The 24,335-nt window shown below is 34.1% G+C and overlaps 1 protein-coding gene across 5 annotated transcripts in view; it reads right to left on the bottom strand.

The window, feature by feature from the left end:
- Positions 1 to 2,477: 2,477 nt before the first annotated feature.
- The window catches only part of LOC149930853 (uncharacterized), a 44,811-nt gene continuing 22,953 nt past the window's right edge, over positions 2,478 to 24,335 (bottom strand). For 2 of the 5 annotated variants that reach the window (XM_090158205.1, XM_090158206.1), the window contains exons 2-7: positions 17,014 to 17,162; positions 13,653 to 13,917; positions 12,794 to 12,946; positions 11,149 to 11,321; positions 8,898 to 8,963; positions 2,478 to 3,889 (exon numbers count right to left, since the gene is read on the bottom strand). In XM_090158205.1, coding sequence (XP_090014331.1) covers positions 3,559 to 3,889; positions 8,898 to 8,963; positions 11,149 to 11,321; positions 12,794 to 12,946; positions 13,653 to 13,917; positions 17,014 to 17,162 — 1,137 coding nt within the window. In that variant the 3' untranslated portion in view covers positions 2,478 to 3,558. Of the gene's footprint in view, positions 3,918 to 8,706; positions 8,771 to 8,897; positions 8,964 to 11,148; positions 11,322 to 12,793; positions 12,947 to 13,652; positions 13,918 to 17,013; positions 17,163 to 24,335 lie in introns of all 5 variants that reach the window. The other 3 variants (XM_090158208.1, XM_090158209.1, XM_090158207.1) reach the window with 3 other exon arrangements.

The raw sequence follows: 24,335 nt of genomic DNA, 5'->3' as shown, positions 1-24,335 counted from the left end.
AGGACTTTTTGCTACGCGTGTTACGTTTTTGTTACGAGAACTTTTTGCTACGCGTGTTACGTTTTTGCTACGATGACTTTTTGCTACGCGTGTTACGTTTTTGTTACGATAACTTTTTGCTACGCGTGTTACGTTTTTGCTACGAGGGTTTTTTGCTACGCGTGTTACGTATTGTCTAAGATGACTTTTTGCTACGCGTGTTACGATTTTGCTACGAGTTTTTTTGCTACGCGTGTTACGTTTTTGCTACGATGAATTTTTGCTACGCGTGGTACGTTTTTGTTACGAGAACGTTTTGCTACGCGTGTTACGTTTTTGCTACGAGGACTTTTTGCTACGCGTGTTACGTTTTTGCTACGAGAACTTTTTGCTACGCGTGTTACGTTTTTGCTACGTGGTTCTTACGTACAAATTAGATCTAATTCATTAAAACTAAGACCCCGGGCGAAGCCGGGTATTAAAGCTAGTCGTCGATAAAGCACGAAAACCAAGCCTGCGTTCAATCTTAATAATATATCATAGAGGTATAAGCGTCTCACTTCTCGGCTAATGCTGCTCGCTTGATTACTTTTCGAAAGAGAAATAAATTATTGTGAATTAAATTATTTTTACAATTTTTATAACAAACACGTCTGGAAAATCAAGTTTAAAAATTAAAAAAGGGAGTTTAATATTTATATTTTACCTCGTTAGTTGGGAGTAGTTCTGGATGTAAATGCTGCAATGCGATGTCTGCTTTCGTGGTTTGGTTGGAATAGATAACTTCTCTCGAAAGAGTTACTTTAAAACATCTGGGTATAAGTATTCAATTAAGAATATTATCAGAATTGTTTTTCAATTACTTATTCATATGAGTTTGGAAATATTCTGATGTTATTTCAGAACTCTTATAGCACCGTAACTGAAACGTTTATGCATATTCAATCTGTTATTTACAGCTATCAAATACTACTATTAGTGTTTTATTTTCCTATCAGAATAATTTTTACAAAATAATTTGTTTAATGTTTTATTTAGATATTTTCCCTGTAAATTAACACTAAAACATTTGTGGGTAGAACTTCTAGGATTTTTTTAGATTGTATGAAGCTACCTTTACACTTCTTCAAGTTTCAACTAAACGATTCAAAGTGCGGGCTTAATTTGTCTGTTTTAGTACCATGTTTCCTTTATATTTAACTAAAGCACTTAATTTTTGTAGAAATATTTATCTTTCATTTATACCAATAATTTATTACCTTGATTCTAATATTTATAGAAAAGAGGTACAAATGGAAGTTTTGATTTAGACCTTCCAAAGCTGAAACGGTATATCATGCCATTTTAATTATACGTTATTAACTAAACCTTAACTTACTTAATTCCTTTCAATAATTTTAAAAATTCGTTAATGAAGTTTTGGAACAAATAATTACCTTGTTCAACAATATTTTGAAAACAAAAGTCGACTTCATTTACATTTTACTGCAGTCACTATTAAGTTTAAACAGGAAACTATAGAAGTATACACTTGGAATGTCTAAGGTTTTATTGGGACGGTGATACGAAAGCGCGTCGAGAAAAAGGCGGGGCTTAACTACGTCAAGTGTAAGACGTAACACGACATTTCAAATTCATTGGCTCGAGGTTTGACGCGAAAAGAATGCGTCGTCATGGTAACAAAAAGACGATCTTCCCGCGCAAAATAGGCTTATAAAACAATGGATTTAAAAACCTCAATTTCTTATCGTAATTAATATTTTAAAGTAATTGTAATGTTCTTCGCGAAAGAAGTGTAGTGATACCTAATTTCTGGTATTTATATAGTTGTAAAAGAGATAATCAGGTAAGCTAATTATATAATATCTATGACTAGGCTTAATGACGAGTTTTCGTCGAATTAGGGTAGCGAGTCGCGAGAGTTTTTCTCGTGAGTTTTCCCCCTTTAAAACACGCCCATTTCTACGAGCTTCATCATGGCCGTAAAAATCTTCCTTAGACATTCCAAATGTATACCTTTATAGTTTCCTGGTTATAATGCTGTCTTGAGTGAGGCACGATTCACCATAATCTTCATAGACCAACATACGGACCAAACAACTAGCATTGGGCAAAAATTGTTCCGTGAAATGTTTCGCTGCTAGATGGCTGAAATCATACTTGTTGACGACGTGCTTCTTACACTAATCCAGCAGCGGCATTTAAAAAAATTTGAAACTTAGGTTTCAAATTAGGTAATCCTCTCGGATCCTGTACTTTTTTTTATAATATTAATGGTTTTTCAAATTAAGCGCGGGCGTAGGAATGTTTTATTTTTCCGATTTGCGGAAATTTTCAAACCAAAATTGGAGAGACTGTTGAAAGTCCCACTGAAGGCTCGCGTGGCATGAATGGCTTGTCACCATCCTCTGAAGGTGGTACCTTGAGTATTAGCTTAACTGATTTTGATTATTAGTATATTACAAATGTAAGACATCTTTTGGTATCACTCTATAGCTTTATTGCCATAAATATCTGTACATTTAATTCTCTGCAATAATTCCAACTAATTTATGAAACAATCCATAATGTGTTCGTCATGGTTTTGATAAACTTAAATACAAGATTATGAAATTTTGAAGAGGCAGAAAATTGCGTGTATCTGTTATCAAACATTTCAAATAAAATTTAATTTTCGACCTCTTCGCTTAAACATATAAATTGGAAAATAGACCCATTAAAACAGGTCCAGCATTTTAAATATTTGAAACAAGATAAAATATTGTGGCACATAGTTTCTGTGTATCGTTTATTATCAGCTTAAGCTCAAAAAGTTAAAATGAAAATAATTCAAACGTTAAAATAGGCTTAAGACAAAGAATGTGTATTGAAAAACGCAAGCGTCACAACTATGTTCACTTTAAAATTTGCCTCGAACCTACCATTAAAACCAACAAAATTATGTAAAGCTATAGTCATTATTATTTTTTTTTTAATTTGAATGCATAAATCTAATTGTGGTATTTTATGATTGTATGGTTTCGAATCTAAGAATCTAAATAATAATCTAAATGCGCCTTGAACTTGTAGATGTTTTGAAGATATAATTTACATCCTTTTTTTATGCACAAGTTCCTTGCATAATTAACACAGCCGTCAAGTTAAAACAGAAGTAAATGAGTCGAAGTGGCCGAGAGTATGTCTTTTTGATCCGTCCTCTGAAATCTGAAACTATGAAGTCCAAATACAAAGAGAACTTTTGACACGAGAGCCAAGAACTTTATTAACAATTATATCTTATAGAAAGTAGGTGGTATCCTTTTCTCGTTAAGAGTAGAAGTTGAAGCCCTGTGAGCAATTCTCACAACCGGATAATTTATTTCAGACACAACTTAGACCCAAAACAGATTAAAGATAACCAATCTATATAAAATAGAATAGAAAATTACTTCTAATTAAATTTCTTGCGTACACCTTTTGATATCTTTCTCAAGAGGTTAAGAGATGTTATTAACAGTTCTGCAAACAATCAACGGCAAGTATCTCGACACTTCGACTCTCTTACTTGCGATTGAAAGCATACATTTCATTAATATATTTTTAAAACTGTGACACGCCAGGCTGATTTAACAATAACGTGTTCTTAATCGTATTGAAGCTTCCCGACTGAGTGATCTTCCCCTTGGGCACGCCGAGAGCGTTGACGTTGGGGTCGTAGGCGGAAGGGACATCGTAGACTCTGTTCTGGACGGCTGGTTGTTCTTTGAGTTCCGTTTTCCTCAGATCCCAACATTCTTCGTCGTGGATCAGCCTGTAAGTTGGGGACAGCGTGATATCGGCCACGTTGTACGGCTGAGGACTGACTCTGATAGGTTTGTTGGCTGGTGGCTTGGCTAAGTGTGATGGTGGTCTTGGACTAGGGTTGCTTGGACTTTAAAAACGAAAGATCAATAAAAAGGCTTCATATTAGGTGAGTAAATCCAGTGCAATTATGAGACGCATATTCCTTAAAAGTAAGCTAACTAGAGAGTCCCTGACACTGGTTTGTTGGCCTACGAAAAAAATTTACGATAATAAAACCGGTCGCTCTTTCTCTACACCAAAAAAGGAGTAAAGGCAGTAATAGAGAGGGATTAAGAACGTAGATACATTTTTATCGTTATCTTAATACCGTTGCTAGCAATATTATAGACACCTATAAGCTAAGAAGGTACTTTGATTTTCGTCGAAAGTATCATCATAAAAATGAAATTTCCTCATTTTTAAAGTTTGCATCTGACGCCGTGTTGTCTATTGTTCTGCGCTTTTTTAATGGGACATTATTTTCACAATTTTTAAAAAAAAACACTCAAACTTGTACAGTCACTGTAGTCTCTGGTGGAAATTATTAATGTACTTTCTTTGCACTCATTAATAATTTTATTGTATATGTAATCGATTACTGATTACTTGTTTGAAACTAAGACATTTGAATCTGATAGTAAGAGCTTTAATAGGTTGTAGGTGGTACGGTTGTCTTTAATTTCTTTGTAACCGTTCTTATTAACTTGAAATTGGAAAAGGCCCTTGGCTACTAACGAAATTACGAATTTCAAAAATCAATATTTCAAAATTATTTCAATTGAAATATTGAAGCATGATTGTATCGTATCCCACCATCACAAAACAGGATTTAAGATAATGTAAAAATATTAAATATTTTCAGTTTTGGAAATTAGAAAAGAACAGTATACATGTATAAACGAGACAAAACTTGTTTGTCGAGTAAATTTTTTAATATCCCTCTTTAAAATTTAACTTGTACGAGTAAGACAAATTGTTTCCGTCATTTTATTTCACGTTAATTTTTTCGGACCTAATTAATCGCATTATTTATTCTTAGTTTTAATTCTGGAATATTATACTGTTATCTTTAGTGAAATGCAATTACAGCAAATCAAATATGGATGCGTTTAATGACCATAATGCGCCTTAGGTTTTTGTAGCGGAAAAGGATTTTGGCCCTAGTGAAAACTAATTCTAAAGGCAGTTTATTTTCCGCTAGTCCAGGACGATCTTCAAATGGGTTTTTAGCTTGAGATAGTTCGGAAAAAGCAGCAGATGCTTTAGCAGCCGTCTTTAGCCCTACATTCAACGTTTTGTTTCGTGGCCTTAGTTGGAACTACATCAAAAGATACTGGTTAGTTTGTACATTTTATGTACCTATAATACGCTCTACAATTTTTGTTTGTAAACATGCGACGAAGTTCTAGCATTTCTATTCTAACCTTACTAACCATGTATTTTTCAGTAGGCTGTTTAAAACTACTTTATAAAACAAAATCATGATTTAGCAAGCAATAACAAACAACAAACTATATTACAAGAAATCAATACAACGTTGATTTTTACAACAAAACGAAAACACTTTTGTAAATTCCACACTTACAAGTTATGTGTTAACCGTCTCTAAAATAAGCTACATTTAAGAATATTTTGTTAATTACTCCGTTGCCTTCCAATATAATTAAAAAGGAAAAATATAAAAATAAACTATAATGTTAGTAAAACATTCCAGCATTCGATTGATAATACGCACCGCCAGAAATAAAAGATTCTACTTACTCATGTGGTTAGTTTTAAGGCACTTAATAGCGAAAATTTAAATTTAAATCGCACGAAGGACATGAAACGACCTTCTTAGTTAGTATCAATATTGAAATGTCAAACATAAAATGTAGGTAAAGGAAGATTCATTGTGATATAGTCTTACATGTTCAGATAATACTTTAGTTTCGATGGATAAAGTTTTTGCTGATTTTTTAAACTTCTGGCCCCAAGATATTTTTTTGAATAGTAGGCGACACGACTTCCCATATTTGGTTTGGACAATACTTCATTGAAATGTTAGTGAATATAGTAACTCTGAATGTCATTTCGGATGTTTGTTGGTTAATTTGTTCGTTCGTAACTGTTGAAAAATTATCCGAAATTTTTTACTCATTTTAGTTGAGAAACAAAACTAATAAAATATATTCAATAACATTATTCATTTAGAATGTTTATTTATAAATTTGTTATTTTGTAATTGTACTTATATAAACCATTTTACTAGGTAAAATAGCACAATTTCAATCATGATTAGTCCCCAATAATGGAAAATACACTACTCATTCAAAATCGTCTTAAAATTTGAACGTAGTATTGTCCAGACAACCTTTTCTCCATCGTCCATCCAACAACACACAATATTTATAAGGGTGTAGAAAGAAATAAATTAAAATTATTTCAATACAAGCTGTACAGAGAAAAAAATTGCTGCGAAATGCAGACCATAAGCGTGATAGAAAACCAAGTGACAGCCAGAGAAATAAGAAAACGTGAGGGATAGAAAACTGAAAGTGACATGGATAGAAAAAGGAAAGCTATTTAAAAATGTTGCTTATAGTGAGAGTAACTTCCTTTTACATTCCCAGAGCTCTTTCGGATGACGTTTTGTGTTCTGTTTTCATTTAAAATACATTATGAGATCGGATTATTTGTTTTTAAGTGCCTTACCTAAAAAGCGCCAGAGGCAAGTGTAGTGGTTTTCCCCGAGCGTCTTAACAAATACCTTTATAAAAGTGCTTAGATGAGGAAAGTTTGATGGCCAAAGACAATCGATTCGAGCGAACATAGTCCCTATACAGTTTAACTTCTAACTATATTTAAAATTATTCTAAAATTAAATAAAAACACTAACAATTTGCGCAAATTAAGTAATTTATATTTATATTAAAAATTACTTTTATACTTTAATATATCGCGTAAGGTGTTTTACTCCATGTTTTCTAAATATAGGGTGTTTCAAAAAGTAATGTAAAAAATTGAAGGAGTTGTAGGGGATGAGTTGAGAATTATGCCTGTTTTCCCAATTTTCCTACGATGAGTTAAAAGAGCGCCAGAGAGCTTCAAAGTGTTTCTTCTAGCCCCTGGAAGTAGGCTGCATCGAGCACACAATCAAGCAGCAGGGTAATGCGATTTCAGGGGTACGATGCATTTTCGGGTTGTTCTGTAAAAACCAGTGGCAGAGAAGTTCAAGTAAAAAATTAAGTAACGTACACAGAATGTGCCTGTTTCACGTAATCGACGATGGACATTGGTAATAGTCCGTGAGACGGGGATGCGCCGGTTCGGCTACCTTTCCTGGTAGAGACGTTGAGCAGCCAAAGCATTGCCATCCGTTAGTACATACACGAAATGAAAATCCGCCAGTTCTTCTGAAGTGAGCTCCATTGTTACAGTTTGAAAGTGATGAGAAATCGCGGTTCATAACGACTTTAAATACTGTTTAGGTTTACTCTTTACGCTGGTTACCTCGAATTGTTTACAAAGTCCTTTTTTACCTATCACACGAACCCAAACAATAATGTTCGCATTTCCCTGCTGCTTGGTTTTGTGCTTGTTGCAGTCTACTTCCAGGGACTAGTAGGCCACACTTTGAAGCTCTCTGGCGCTCTTTTAACTCATTGTAGGAAAATGGGGAAAACAGGCATAATTCTCAACTCATCCCCTACAACTCCTTCAAATTTTTGCATAACCTTTTGAAACACCCTGTATATTTATAATACTTTAATATAATTAGTAGATAATCTAGGTTGAAATTAAGTTTTCCTATTTAATTTATCTAAAATTTATCTTAAGGTTATTTGTGCCAAAAAAGCCTTATTAAAAGTGTTGTATTCAAGAGGTTTCGCGTCGAAACCCATTTTTCTCCAAGTCTTGTTGCATTGACTTTCAGCCCATTTAGACCAACTCAGCTATTTTACTGAGCCCAATGAAAATGTATTTACTACTTATTAACTCATATTCGATAAGTAATTTACGAAGGTTTAAACAAAATAGTACTAAAGTCAATAGACCCATTTCGACTATTATTGCTATTTTGCCTGCACCGAGTTTGCAAGGCTTGTGGTTAATCTGATGTTTAGTGTTTATTGAGTAGTTAATCAGTTAGAATATCAAACTTTTAAGGTCATTCCATTTACTGCCATGCAGCGCACTGTGTAACAATTTATAAAGCTTCTAGCCTAAATTTTTACAATGAGTGGTCTCGTTCTGTTTGTCCACAAGTTTATAATATTATTCGTTATAAATGTGTCAGTAGCTCTAGACTGACCACACATTGTTGGCGGATTTCAGACTAAGTCGTTAGGTTAAAGTTGTGCTCTTTCTTACTTAAAGGTAAATCATTTGATCCAAACTGGATGCATCATGATTCCAGTTAAATTTTAATTTGGACATTGGATCGAGGTATTATCGTAAGGAATATTTCTTGTTAGAGGCGCGTTTTTGGTGATGACCTCAATTTTACTTCCCTTACCATAACACTATCAGTTATTATTTTTACTAACTTGCTGACACACTTTTGGAAGAAAATTTCAATCGTATGGTTCGTCATTTCAAAGTAAGGGTCGGCTTTCTGTTCATGTACTAGGACCTCCACAAATTCCGTAGTAATTGAAAAATAGTCAACCAAAATTGCTTCAATACAGACAGCGTCATTGACTGTGGTTTTAAGTATCACTAGAGCTTAGCCTTGTCCATCCGATTCACGTGATTTGTTACATTCAAGCAAATATTTAAAAAAAATCTTAAACAAGCATGCTTATATGTAGTTCAAAAGATAATGGTACTTTTCAGAGATATCCAGAGAACATTAGTTAATCCAAAACTACATCAAATGCCGGTTCAAAACCTAATTCATAAAAGATAGAAGTAAATATCTACCAATAGTTTATTGCTCAACATAGACACAGCTTGAGATTCTCAACTTTCTCAGCAAGCAAGTTTCCTTTAATTTTCAACGGAAGACAACATCCAATTTTTGGAAATACATAATAATAAAAATGATTTGACATTACATTCAAGATGAAGAGATAAAAACATCTGACACAAACAGAAATGTATCAATTACGCACCTTCCGCAAACGATTGGTGCAACGGATAATATGAGCTCCTGGAGACTACTACCATGAAGAGGAAGCCTGTGTGATTTTGGAAATTATTTAAATTCACTAATTTACCGCTCCACTTTTTAAATTACTCACTCAGTTGAAAAACGTATGATATACATACTACAAGTTTAATAATAGAATTAGCCATTGTATTAATTTCCGAAAAAAGCTGTAGCGTACGGAAAAGGGTCCTATAGGACATAGGGTTCAGTAGTAGCAGAAGTGCATTATATATCTCTTAAGATATAAGTATGCATCTCCCTATAGTTATTCCATTGACTGAGTATTTTCGAAGGCTCACGCTGATTTTTTATAATTTATTTCCCGAAGAAAAAATGTTGCGTGGCGAAATACGATTTCTTTAAGATAATTTTAAAATCTATTACTTGAGAAACCTATTTTAAATAAATAAGTAAATATCCGTAGAAGAAGTAAGTGGTTAGTAGTTATGTAAAGTGTATTTCCGCCATTTGGCTTGAAATTCGAATGCATAGAAAACTGCCGTGAGCCTGAGAATGTGTCTTTCTTTTCAGTAGCGTAAATGGATAATTCTCTAGTTATAGACATATTATAATCTTTTGGTAGTAGAGGGATTATTTTTTCAACTCTACTCGATATTGTTTCGTGTCAACAGACGATTTTTCCAAAATGAACTCCTACAAAATGGTCGCAAAAAATTTACTATCACAAAATTTGGTTCGAGTTTATTTGAGGGAAGCTTTATCGTCTGCTAAATGATGCCCGGAGTGGTTATCTGAATTTTTATTAATGATCATTGGTTTTGATTGGCCGTTTTTAAGAAACTAAGGGCTCGATCAAACCTGAAATTTTTGTTCCATTTGGTTCTGTCATATTTATCCCAATGATCATTTATTTTAATTTGCCGTTCTTTAACCAACTTAGGGTTTGGTCAACCTTGAATTTGTTTTGGAGCTTGGTCCCCTCAAAATGCGCCTAGTTATCATTAGTTTTGATGTGCGATATTTAAGAAAATGAAGGCTCGATAAAATCTTAACTTTTTTTAAACCTCATTCCCCTAAATTAATCTTAAAAAAAGACATTGGTTTTGATACGCTGTACTTTAACTAACAAAGGGCTTGGTGAATCCTTAAATTGTGGTTCAACTTCGTTTCCTCAGATTTATTTGAATGATTATTGATTTGATGATAAGTTTTTTTAACAAACTGTGCGATCGGTGAAACTGTAAAATAACCTTCTTCCAAAGCAGGTGAGGTCAAATTTCGTGAGGAGAAGAGTTTCAATGTATGTAACCTTATTCGTGTAACTTAAGTGTAATTAAATGTTACATGTGGGAGATATCCATACTATGTTTTCATATACTAGAAGCGCCTAGGCGTAATGCTATCTAATTTAAAACAAATGCTTCAAATATAATTTTATCTTATCCTGACCTTTCAAGAAACGACCATAGATGGCGCTCCAATAAAACTGAAGTGCCGCATTTTGCTATCTGTTTTCGCTATGTTATAATTGCATTATAAAATTCTTAATTTCATGTTCATTGATGCCATTATATTTCCAGAAGGAGGTCATTAGCATTTTTCATTTGTATAAGAAAAATTCAAATCGAATATGAAGTTGAATTTCAAACATTGTCCTGCGATCAAATTAGACACATTTTAGTACTTCAGTTTAAATGAAATTCCATTTTTGAACTCTCCACTTTTGGATTTTTTTTGAAAACAAATTTGATGAACCCTTTTCGTAAGGGTTGTCAAATAGAAACGGTATTTTTTTTACATTTTTAGGTGGTGATTAGCTTTGATATCTTTAAGAGCAAAGTTTCGGTTCTATATAGTACCCACGACTAGTATAGCCCCGGACCATTTAAGATTCAAAGTTTTGTTTTATATTTACATCCGTTCTCGAAATTAATTTATATTCTGTCAAGTAACAAGTTTACTATAATTAAAATCAGTTAGTTACAATGTGTAAGCGATTTCAATAAAAATAAAAATATATTGCTTAATTAATAATATATCACGTTAATATTAATGTGAACTCAAACCACACCAACGATCCATGTGCTGAAAACAACATCACAGAGATACGTTACACACTTAGAATGTCTTTATGAAACAAATAATCCCAGACACTCAACGACATAAATCAAAGGTCGTTTCAAGGGTTATGGTAAATATACGGTAATACAGTGTTAAACAGCCTGTCCCTGAAGTGACGAGTGGATACTTACGGCTGAAGCCCTGTCTGGGCGGTGAGGGTGTCCGCAACGGCTTGAGGAGAGTACATGTTAATCGGCGAGTTGTACTGTCGGTGAAAGACCGAGACGGGCTCTTCGGGGTTCGACGGGTTCGTTGCTGTAAATACCGGAACTGGAACGCTTGACGCACTGGTCGCTTCCGCTATCTGCCAAAAGATAATATCAAAGTACTTTTCAAGAACAAGCGTATGAAAACTCAAATGAAAATTCATTATAGAAACCAAGAAAGTATTTATTTATACTTGAGGAGAATGACAATGACGAGGCGATTATCGAATAGCATTGTCTGTTTTCCCCTCCCAGGCTCGAAAGAGGGGAAGGAAATCGTCACTTATAGGGCATCAATGAGACATTATTGTTTTTAGGGGGAAGGTGCTTACTTAGGCCTAAGGTGGTGTCTTGGGTATAAGCCTAGCTGAGTATTATTATTATTATTTTGTATTTCTTTGAGCGCGAGGAAGATTGAGGGTTACGCTAAAATTAGTCATTTTTTTAAAAAATCAGCTAAGCTAAGGAACCACATAGGTGATAGGCCTCAGTTCACAAGTGACTTGTGAAGCCAGTTACAGGTGGTCGGGTTAAATTTCGTAGAAGGTTGGTGGCAGGCCCTTCACGCCACGCCAGTCAACAGCTCCCTTGCTATTAGAGTAAACGTTTTTTATGGAAAAGGGAAACCGGAGAGGCTCTAGTACCGTATTTACTGAACGTAGGGCCCTAGGTAGATTTTGGTGGGGGACTATGTAAGGAAAGCATAAATACGCAAAACTCGCATGTCCCGAAGCTGAGCTTATGTCACGAGAATAATGATTTTTTCAAACAATAAAGCCACAAGCCTGATATGTTTTTCTCTGAAACCGAATCAGTGAAAAATCCATTGATTTCATTAGAGGTGGGGGCCCATCCGGCACTGCGAAGAACTTGTGGTGACTCCTCTAAAGAGCTTACCAACTCAACGCAGGAGTGGTTCCGAGGATCGTAACCGTCTCCTCTTGCTGCGAGGCGAGCGCTATTATCAATACTCACTCATAGTGCGACAGTTAAGGATTATTATTATTCATCCCGCAGTGCACTGTATATAAATCGTTTGGAGATATACGCTCACAGTTGGAACTTCTTCTACGCTCTAGAGTGTCGTAACCTTGACCCTCCCTGCTAGGGTTATACTCTTTTGAAAAATCTTTACACCATGATTGACTTAACTTGTTTGCACAATTTTAATATACTTAGATTTAATTAGCAAAATGTCCCTTTATTTATAGCCGAGGTCATTACTGACTGGTTTAAAAAAATAAAACGTGTTACTTTATTAATTATATTTAGAGAGTTTGTCTTGGGAACGGAGATGTGCCTGAGTCACGTGTTTAAACCGGATAAATAATGAAGAATTTATCGCAGAATTATTCATACGACCATTTGTAAAGCTTTTCCATAGAAGATCAACTTCAAGTTGACCATTCACTTGTAATAAAATGACTCTAGCCGTTAATAAATATTCAATAAGGACCACCGGCGTAAATAAATCTTAAAGTCCTAATGCCAAATAACCTTAAGGTTTAACACGAAGAACGTTATTGCAATTGTCTAAAATGTTTTGGTAATTTATGTATTTTGTGCTTACTTTTCGCATGACTGTGGCGTTTGTTACTGGAGTGGCTCCTTGATGAGGAGACTGGGTCCAGTTTGGATCGTGAACGTGTCGTAAGTATGATCCCATCGGGAGGTCGTGTATTCTTTTCGGTTTGGCTTCAATTAGTGGTATCGTTCGGTATGCCTGACACAAAACAGACACAAAAGACAGATTTATTAATTATCTGCTCCTTAGCAGCGAAAACGTTAGATAATGTTAAAGGAAGCATAAATATCCATTTTGAAGCTAATTTAAATTTTCTGCCAGCAGAGATGAACATCAAACACGTTGAGATACGTGCCTGTCACAGAAAATAGAAATAACAAACTTCGTACGTTTTTTAAATATGTTTTAACCTTTGATTAAAATATTTCCATCATTTGACTATGCTTGATGTAAAATAAGACATGGTTTTTCTTTTTTTACTCTTTATGGACTTTTGATGGAAGGTAGCGAGGTTTAAGAGATTCTAAGATCTACCCTAAAAATAACTTGATCATATAGCCAAATTTGTATCCAACTGGAATAAACACTCATCCAGTTTAAATGGTACAATTCAATTTGGATGAAACAAAATGATCAAATCTGAATTTTTCATTTTGTAATTTTTTCAAACAAACACGTTTAAGATTTAAATTTTTATCGAAGTCAAATCTGGATCGACTTCATTTTGTATATAATTTGGCCATAAAATGTTTTTCTCCATTTTCGTACAAGTAACTACGTTAAAACCAATGACATCGCATATTAACACATTTTCTTTTGGATTTAAAATTTACTTCATTTAATGGTTTTTTATGGTAAAATCTGAATACGTAAAGGATAATTTGCAAAAGGTATGTGTCGTTACTTGGTGAATAATCGCTTGCTTTTCCCTCGTTTTCTCTTCGTGCAACTCTTCTTGTTCGGCGGCAACGAATCCCTCCGGGTCGTGCAGCGGAGACCGATACGGCTTCTGGATATGTGTCGTTGGAAGTTGGTGAAGGTAGCCCGGGTTGTACGCCATGCTGGATATCGCTGACGGGTTGCTCTGAGGAAGGCTGGTGGAGCTCAGTGAGTAGGCACCTGTGGAAGACGATGCTGGCAGGGAAGTCGCAGCACTACCGGTCTGTAATCTGTGAAGAAACAATATTGATTTTAAAAGTTGCAATGGAAGAAAGAAGTCTAGAAACTGTACTGTTAACCAAGAATATATGGATTTAAAGTACTGGAGAATAACTATATACGTTAAGACAATGATCATGGTCTAGGTTTTCTCGGTACGAGAGGGGTTTAAAGAAAACGTCACTGGCACTTGCTTCGATAACGTTGAAAGACGTCAGTTTTAAGAAGGTATGAGATATTAGACAAATGTTTTTTAGTGGGAAGGCGATTGGTATTAGCCTGGCTGAGTATTATTATTTAAGCGTGAGGTGGAATGGCAGAAACAGCAAAAATGGTCTCGACATTTTCATTATCCTTAAGTATAGATAAATACCATATTGTTTTAACACAGATAAGAGTTAAGTCTTTTACCTCAATGTCGGCATTTCTTTTCGAAGAACTGCTATTTGTGTTATATGAAAGACAGTCTTCCTAACCGGCAATTGTTCCACACTTAAGTAAAGAGTTACTCCTGTGGGACTAGTTACTGGTAGTTGATAAAGGAAAACTTAAAAAGACTATTGTCTATAGTATGGTGAATGGTATATTGTATATTTATTACGAAGATATTGCCAGTTACCAATTTTCATGTTAAATTTTCATATGAACCTTTTTTGAAATTATAACACAATTTTGTTGGACTTGAATGGTGTCTTAAGTGAAATATGGAGCCATGGCTATAGTACTCTTCGTCTTTAATATGGTTTGATAAATACTTATTAAAAAAACGCAGTGGGTCAATCAATCCAAGTTTCACCATAAGCCGTATTTCGGATTAATATAAAATTTCCATTTCTCTTCTAAAAGAAACTGTGGTCAAACAATTACCATTGATTTTTCTGAGATTTCGAGTTGGGTTAAGTAGTTTCGTCATTTGACCTCACTTTGCTGCTATTCGGTCTTCAGGAATAGTTGGTGTAATATAGCCGGATATAAATTCAAACATTGTGTTGAAAAAACCAATTTTAGCACTAATGATAATAATAATAATATTAATAATAATAATCAGCTAGGCAAATACCCAAGGCACCACCTTTGGCCTAAGCCAGAAAGCGACTTTTCAAGCCATTAATTCAGGTGGGCGGGTTACTATTAATATTACTTCCAGACTTAACATTTATGTGTAGTTTTCAATTTAAGAACTATTTAAATAAGGTAGAATTCCCCGCTAAATTAGGTTCTGCAACCAAATGAAATTTATCGCCTTTATTCTGGCAGCGGGGATGGGAAACTCCAGAGCAGCCGTGAGGGAAATAGAAATCTGGGGAATGGTTTAACCCGCGGAGAAGGGGAAAAGCAGCTAAGGGAAAACAAATTATCTTTTCTCTTATTTGCAACTGTCGACTGTAAAAGTGCCAGCGTTGCCAGACGTCCTATAATGATAGGACATTTCGGTAATTTCGATGGACTTTTTGGGGTATACCGTGAAGAACCTTTTTTTTCGATAATTCGTTATTGATAATCATTCACACGGAACAACTGGACTTGCAACACGTATTGGCAAATAATGCTTTCGTAAATAGTTCGCTCGTGTAAGAAGTCTTAATAAACCTTTTTCTAAAGTAACTATAAAAGCTGGTCAAATCGAACAACTACTGAGGGCCACAGATCAATTCGCAGTTTATCCTTTTTCGATTGAAAGTACGTGGATTCAAAATCTGTCTTTGATGAGATCGAAAAATTATCATTTTTATATACTGTCCATTATAACATGTTTCAAGTTAAAATTTTCAGTTTATGCAGTTATAATTTATCTTCTTCTTTAATCAATTTTTAGTGTTCTTCCCAATGAACCTTCCAGTCTATCAATAAGCTCATTCACCTTAAAAAAATGAACAGGTCGGCTAATACCAAGGCACCACCTTTAAACAGGTGGCCGGGTTACAATGCGTAGGAGGGTGGTGGCGAGCCCTTCATGCCACGTGAGCCAACAGCGCCCTTCACTTACTATTACCGTTAACCGCAAGATTTTATGGGATGGAGAAACTGGAGAACTCGGGAGAAAACCAGTTTAACTAGTGGGGAGAGAACGTGCAAACTCAAGGCAATAGGAGCGGTTTCGAGTTTACACCCAGTGCCACACGCTGGGGTCGAACCCGGCTCCTACTTGCTTCGAGGCGAAAGTGACAACCCCCCCCCCATTCTCATTGCTTCCCTAAAACTGACGTCTTCCGACACCAATGAAGTACAACCTAGCTGATTATTATTTGCCTAGTTATCTGGCGCCACTTGAGGTACATTTCGAAAGAATAATCATTAATTATTGAAATACATTAATTATAATTATTGGTTTAATTCAATTATAATTTTTGATTTAATTCAATTATAATTATTGATTTAATTCAATTATAATAATGGATTTTCAATTATAATTATTGATTTAATTCAGTTATAATTATTGTTTTAATTCAATTATAAATATTGATTTAATTGAATTATAATTATTGTTTTAATTGAATTATAATTATTGATTTAATTCAACTATAATTATTGATTCAATTGAATTATATTTATTGATTTAATTCAATTATAATTATTGATTAAGTTCAATTATAAAAAATTATGAACAAATGAGGATACATTTGAGCATCTGTAAACACATTGCGCAAATTTAAAATATTTAACTCCCTATTGGTCAACTGCAAATAAATTTAAAATGTAATATTTCTGATAATGTTAATAGGGAGTGTCTATTCAATATAGTTTAGTCGAATTTCAGTAGATTTAATGTAATTTCATTAAAGATAAATTATAAAACCTTTGAGTAAATTTTACTTACATTGAGTATATTTCAGTATTTTGTATAATTTAAACTAGGTAAAAAGAATTAAATAAAATTTAAATAACTTTTAAATTATTATAATATTAGATCAAAACACTTTAAGGATTTTCCTTAGTTTGTATAATTAAGAAAAACCCTAAAAAGATTCTAAAATAATTTATACATTTTTCTCTCTCTCTCTCTCTCTCGTGAAAATACTAAAACATGTTGCCCGCGGATCGTGTTAACAGCTATTCTCCCTTACTATAGATCAATACGTTACCAAATTTCGATTAGTGAGAGTTACCTCTGAATAACCAGGCTCAAGTGGTTTCCGGCGTGTTTGATGAGATCGTGGGCGTCTTGGTGAGTGATGCGAGTGGCGTCACGGTCTCCAATCTGAAGGACGACGTCACCTCGTCTCAATTCGCCCTCGGAGGCTGTTCCCAAACACACCTGCCAGCGGAGAAATAAAGCAAATATTCATTAAAATACAAATAAAATCATAATGATATTTGTAGATTATATTAAAAATAAATAAAAACAAATAAAAATAGAGATACTAATAATAAATAATAAAAATCAGTTGGTGATAGTGTAATACAATACGTTATGGCTGAAAATGTATCCTTATACGATCAAGGATTCCAATTCTAGGAGAAGTCATTAATATCTTATTTTATTTTGAAGCCCTGAAATATATAAAATGGCCTGAATAATTTAAAAGGACTTAAATTGTTACAAAAACCAAATTTAGTTCTTAGTCCATTCTTTACGCAATCATCAAAATTTAAAGTTACATAAAGTTGATTTCAAAGTCATTGACGCTCATTTTAATTCATAATGAAAATAATCCCGATAGAATTTTTAAGCAAAATGACGTGATAAATTGATTTTCGATATAATCTCTAAAAAGGAACGAGGCATTGGGTACTGGTAATTAGGTTTACCGTATTGCTATCTGATAACTAGGTGGGGTGGCGGAGTGGTCTAGGTGGGGTGGCGGAGTGGTCTAGGTGGGGTGGCGTAGTGGTTTAGGTGGGGTGCCGGAGTGGTCTAGGTGGGGTGACGGAGTGGTTAGCACTTTCGCCTCCCAGCAAGAGGAGCCGGGTTCGATCCCAGCCTGTGGCACTGGTTGCAAATCTCGGAACTACTCCTTCTGCGTTGAGTTTGCAAGTTATCTCCCCACTAGTTTAAGGAGTTTTCCTCGAGTTCTTCGGTTTGCTCTGTCCATTAAAAATCTTGTTGACGTTAATGGTAATAGTAAGTGTATAGAGCTGTTGGCTTGTGTGGCGTGAAGGGCTTGCACCACCCTCCTACCCGGCCGCCTGAATTATTGTCTTTAAAAGTCGCTTGATGAATTAGGCCGAAGGTGGTGCCTTGGTATTAGCCTAGGCGATTGTTATCCTTATTAACATCGATCGATAGCCTTTTATCGTATACTCAAACCCATAACCTATCATAAATATCGAGACTTGTAACGTATATTTTATATATTTTGGTAACCCTGCCACGCGGTAGGCTCTCGGCCAAAGACTAATCGTATAGTCTATTAGTCTTTGCTTTTGGCTTTGTGTCTGACTTCAGAGAGAGAGACTGGCAGACAGTCCAGATTTAAGATTGGCACTTGGCACGTGACTGTTGGCGGTTGAAGTTACAAATTTAATCTTATTGAAACGTAAGTAAATAATAATGTTTATTATTAATATTACATGTTTATGTATTAATATGCTTTTAAATTCATTATTATTTACATATTTTTTATCTTATTTTAACTTTATACCTTTTCAATAGATTGTCAGTTGTCAATTTCATTGTCAAATGCCAATCAGACTGTCATCCGAATACACAATGGACGCGCTCTGAGCTCGAAAGAGTGCGAGAGTTATTTTTGAGCTCGAGCTCCAATCTCGCGGCAAAAAAGAGAAGAGCGCGAGCGCCGCCATCTACCTCAATATTAAAGAGCGCGAGTTCGGAAAATTAGGTTTTGCCCATCTCTGGTTACGAGTACACAACACTGATAAAGGTACATACTCTAAAGATTACAGTAGAGTACACCCCTTACGAGGAGTGATTTACCCCTCGGCTCACGTGGCATCAAGGGGTTTTCACCACCTTCCAAGGTGTAATAACCCGACCACCTGAATTTATGGCATTAGAAGTGGTGCCTTGGGTATTAGCCTAGCTGGTTATTATTATTATTACGGTAATAGTTTCTGCTGCAGTGAGGTGCGATCAATCTTTAAATACCCTCGAATGAAGTATTAAGGACCTTTAGCTTTATGTAGATAATAATGGACTACAACAACCTAAATTGAAATCATTTCCGCAAAATATGTCAAGCTAAATTGGCAATTTTTGGGGAAGTGATGTGCTGGGATAAGCAATAACGTCTAGCAACTCTCTGGTTTGTTGGTTTCGCGTTTGACGTCGCAAGAAAGAGTTCAGCGACCCTCTTAAAAATGATCTTCGTCGGACAGATTTCAGGCTATTTTCGGGATCTCTTCCGTCATGTGTTGTTCGAAGGGAATGTTTTGCTTCACGTTTTTTCGCGTTTCTTAAGCAGTTAAATAACGACCCGCAAATTTGTTATAAATTGTAAAATATAAATTAAAGAAGAAACGGTTAAGTCAGAGGCGTTGTTTCAAAAACCGACTTGTCAGTGAAATAAGTCTGCTCAAGCCATCTTTTATTCGAAAAGAGAAATGCTTGGCGTGCAAATATATTTTCTACCTCTTCGATCCGCTTTCGGAAAACTGCCGACTTTGGCGCCATAATAAAGACAGAAATGGCCTAGTTAAATGTTTGTAGTTTTTACACGCAACTTGTACGTCGATTTTTAAGGCCTCGAAATAAAATTAAAAAGTTGATAATAGTTAATATCGTAAAAGTTTAACAACCGCAATATAATAATAACTTAAATTACCCGACAAAAAACGAAATGCTTTAAGTGTTAATCGATTTAATCTACAATTTATAAATTACCTTTCAGCGTTCACAAAATCTGGATCTTTCTATATTTTTGATTCTGCCGTCGTCGGTTTCGAGTTAGTAGGATTATAAAATTAGCGAATAAGTAGAGTTATTTAGTTAATTAATTAGTTAGTAGACAGCGTACCGTTTTCAAATTTACTAACATTGGAAGATTGACTTGCAAGACTGTCGTAAAATTAGTTGTATAAATCCTTACGGTTTTGATCTTGTGAGTAAGTAGGCCGGTTTAATTTTTGTAAATTCTTCTAGCAACGACGGATCGAAAAGTTATAATTGTCGTAAAATTAGTACGAAGTTATTATATACTAACAATGTAAGGCATGGTATAGGGTTTCCCACAATTGAGGAAAAGGGGGCCCGCAATTGAGAAACATTATTAACCTAAACCTGAATATACCAATTAAATAATAGATATATTTGTCTTAACGCATTTATAGTCTTACTATAGTGGTCCCTAAAGTAAATAAATAAATAAATAAATAAATAAATAAATAAATAAATAAATAAATAAATAAATTTATCTTTGGCTTTGCCTGACCTTATAAAAAATAAATCACATTAAAGAGACTGAGAACTTTGCGTTTCAACGGAAATCTTTAGGCTCCTTAAGATCTTAAAACTAACCAGTTTTATCTGGTTGTAAAAGTAATAAGACCTAACGACCAAACGTTTGACCCTCCACCGTCACCATTAATGGTCACTATTGTAAGAGTAGAAGGTGATTAAACATAGTGATTTAGAAATCACAATCGTAATTCCATCACTATCCTAAATTCCAGATGTTGAGCGATTAAGTTCATTTCTAGTAGCTTTTGAAGGTAACCTACACGACGGGAGTATAATCCAAATCATTAAATACTAAATTTGTATATCTACTATGTCCTTCAGATTTCGTTATTTGTTGTTGTTCTTTGGTTTATTTAAAAAAAACAATTCAGATCAAAATGAAGAAGTAGGTGCTATTTCAAAATTAGTTCATGGTGATTACCGAGATGATGCGATAATGTTTATTTTTAGCCTTAACAAGGTGCAAAGAAAAAAAGCTGCCTACTAACAAACTACCATGACGCGATAATGCCCATCGCATGTTGTTTTAATTGCGGCGCCCACTTGTTTCCGCAAAACAAAGTCTATAGTGTCTTTAAATGCAACCTTCGAATCAGTTCTCCACTTGGAAATTGGAAAGAAGCCAGATCCTCTTTCTGACGCTCGCCTGCGTCATAATAACAAATAAGTACCGCAACCATGGCCTTAAATACCACGGAGAAGATCAGGGGCCCCAAGGAATTCAAAGGCTTCGCCGGTTGATGAGGTTATCATAGTAACTGGCAGTTATGAAGTACAACAGCAAATTACATACGTTTACACTTTGAATGTCTATGGAAGACTATTCTGACTCTGGCATTTCTCTTAGAAACTGGCGCGATTTAGAGAGGAGATGTTCGCTCACAACGGTGGCCATCCAATGATTTTGTAAATAGTTTAAGCCGCGCTCGTTTCACAGGCGCATTGGAAGCACGTTGCCAATGGGTTTTAGACGTTAAGAGTGTAGGCTTATATAATTTCCAGTAAGCTACTATTCATGCTACTGTGAAATTCTCCCATATTCTAAGGTATACATGATAAAATTCTTACTACTACGAGATAAATAAACCAAAAAGACGTTATAAATGAACATTGTCCGTTCGCAGACTCGAGGCATTTTTCAAAGGAGCGATTTTCCAGTCAATTCGCTACTCATAGAGACCGACTCGTTTCTTAAAACAAATTATTATGTTGTTTAACATTCAAACGATTCGGTAAACCTTGAGATTAAGGCTAATAACTTTATTAAGGTGTTATGATTTTCAGTTTATCTCAATGTGAAAGTAAAAAATCAAGTTTTTGGCAAATATTGAATAGTTCTTAATCTAAACTTCTGTAATTTTAACGGTAATGTCTTTGGACTTGTATAAATATCCCTCATCATTAAAATAGTGTTATATAATATCATAAAATATTATTATCTAATAGTTAGTTTTTAAAAAATCATCAAGGTTATTTTAAGATTTTTTTCCGCAAATGGAAAATTCATTACAGGTAAATCTTAATATTTTAAGATGGTGCGCATTTTACCAATTATTTTAAACGAAATACAAAAAAGATCAAAATGCATGTAGAGTAACGCCTAGTTTTTATATTTTTGGTACTTCCAGCAAAGTTTCACCTATTAGAAAAACTTTATTTCGTGAAAGGTCAAAAATCATAAAGCATAATGCTTGCAGTTCCATTTGATCGCACTTTACAGCCGTATTTTGACTAACTACTAACTAGGCAATGTAGACAGTTTCCTGAGGATCACGCTTTAGAAGCGCCCAGAACCTATAGGTGACTTTCCTTATGGATATTTTAAGAAAAATTAAGAGCTGTATTGGGGCCCAGTTACAAGACTTTGCTTAAGGCCTGGAAAACTGCTTATTAATTTAAATTTGCATCGCGTTAACTGATTTTTGGTGTCCACGTCCATATTGTTTCGGCTCTAGATCCTTCTTCTGGGATGGTTTTTATCTCGAGTTTCGCGTGCCGCTATTTGGCCATCACCTTCTCTGTCCTGATGCCAGGATTGAAGCGAGCAAGCGCAGCGGAGCCCCGCAGACACTGGCGCGCGTGGTTAAAAATAAATCGCTCCTCGAGTGGTGGGCCAAAGGGGAATGTCTCCTTTTTAGTACGGCGCCTCATAGATGCTGCCGGCCATTATACTCTGATAAAGGGACAACATTTCATAATTTTCGTTTCGGTTTACAGCATGGTCAAAGATAGAATTGCCTTTGGATTAAATTTATTAAATTAAATAACCATTTAATTTATTAAATTAAATAGCCTTTAAATTTAAATTAAATTAAATAGCCATTAAATTTAAATTAAATTAAATAACCATTAAATTTATTAAATTAAATAGCCATTAAATTTAAATTAAATTAAATAACCATTAAATTTATTAAATTAAATAACCCTTAAATTTGTTAAATTTAAGTTACCGTAAATTTATTTATTAATTAAACTAAAAAATTATATTATATTAGATTATATTATATTAAATTTAAAAAATATTGAATCCAATTAACATAAAATTTATTAAACAAAAATTATCTTTAAATTTATTAAACAAAAATTATCTTTAAATTTATTAAACAAAAATTATCTTTAAATTTATTAAACAAAAATTATCTTTAAATTTATTAAACAAAAATTATCTTTAAATTTATTAAACAAAAATTATCTTTAAATTTACTAAACAAAAATTATCTTTAAATTTATTAAACAAAAATTATCTTAAATTTATTAAACAAAAATTATCTTTAAATTTATTAAACAAAAATTATCTTTAAATTTATTAAATTAAATTAAACTAAATTAAATTTATTAAATTAAATTAAACTAAATTAAATTTATAAAAATTAAATAAGTATTATTTATAATAAACTTCATTAACATTAAATAGATTACATTAAATTAATAATAAAATATTATTTTTATGCTTTTCTAGACAATTGGTCGGTTTCACGAAAGTATATGATGACTTAAGCGCCGAACTATATTTTGCCAGTTGGTAACTTGTTTCCAAACGAGAGTGCGTGGTAGACATAAATGAACACATGTCTCACTGCCGTGGCAGTTCCAATTTCAGGGACTTACTTAGAGCCGATGCTACAAATTTCCGGATTTATTTTTTATATCAAGGCTGCAAGGGCGGATATATATGGAAGAGTGGGAAATAGAATTCTGGCGGTTCCTTTGAAGAGCCTGTTTGTTTATAGTTAAGCCTAATAGCGACTTTTCTTTAAGCAACCCTAATATTTTCTTCGAATTTATAATATCGACAAACAATAATGTTTATTAAGAGTAATTAACGTGTTTAGTAAAATAAGGCAATTTCACCGAACAAGTGATTTAGATAAATTGCAGAACTATTAAAAAGTAAGGCTCCCTGGATTTTAGATCAAAATAGTGGTTTGGTAGGGTTTTTATAAATATTTTCTGCTTTGAAAGGAATATACAGCATGTTGAATATCTAATATATTTTTAGATGGTGACTGTGCGTGCAGTTCAATTGATAAGAGACGCCAAGAATCAATTTTCACAAATGTTTTCTTTTTATTACCACATGTGGTTAGTTATTAAAATTTAAAATATTTTTATTAAAGAACGGCTTCTTTATGGTAGCATGAATTAGCAGATCTTTTATAAAAGGTTTTTTAATATTAAATAAATATTTATTTATACTTAGACAATTGTTATCGTTGCTCCCTCAACCTCGAAGAGTAAGCTCACGCCGGTGACCTGTTAAATTTCCGCGTCGACAATAGCTGAAAACTATTCGTGAGTTCTGAACCGTTAAGAGAACGGCCTATGACTGAGCTGTAACGTCACGCAAAAGTTCTGGATAGTTCAGAACTTTTGTACGAATAGTTGTGATTCGTACGATTTGACGTACGCAGCCCGATGTGCAGACGAATATTAGAGATTTCAACCTTGAGTTCCGACCAGTACTTGCTCTTGAGCAGGTACCATTTAGAACGGTTCCGAACGGTTCAACAAGAGGTTCTTGTCTGCGAATAGTTTGCATTTGGGTAGTTCTAGAATTTTTTTGCCGAA

This window comes from Leiobunum rupestre, chromosome 9 (assembly GCF_980474605.1).
Source record: "Leiobunum rupestre chromosome 9, qqLeiRupe1.1.hap1, whole genome shotgun sequence".
In the NCBI taxonomy this organism is placed as follows: Eukaryota; Metazoa; Arthropoda; class Arachnida; order Opiliones; family Sclerosomatidae; genus Leiobunum; species Leiobunum rupestre.
Note: the sequence above shows the minus strand (reverse complement) of the source record. Positions and strands in the feature narration are given on the sequence as shown.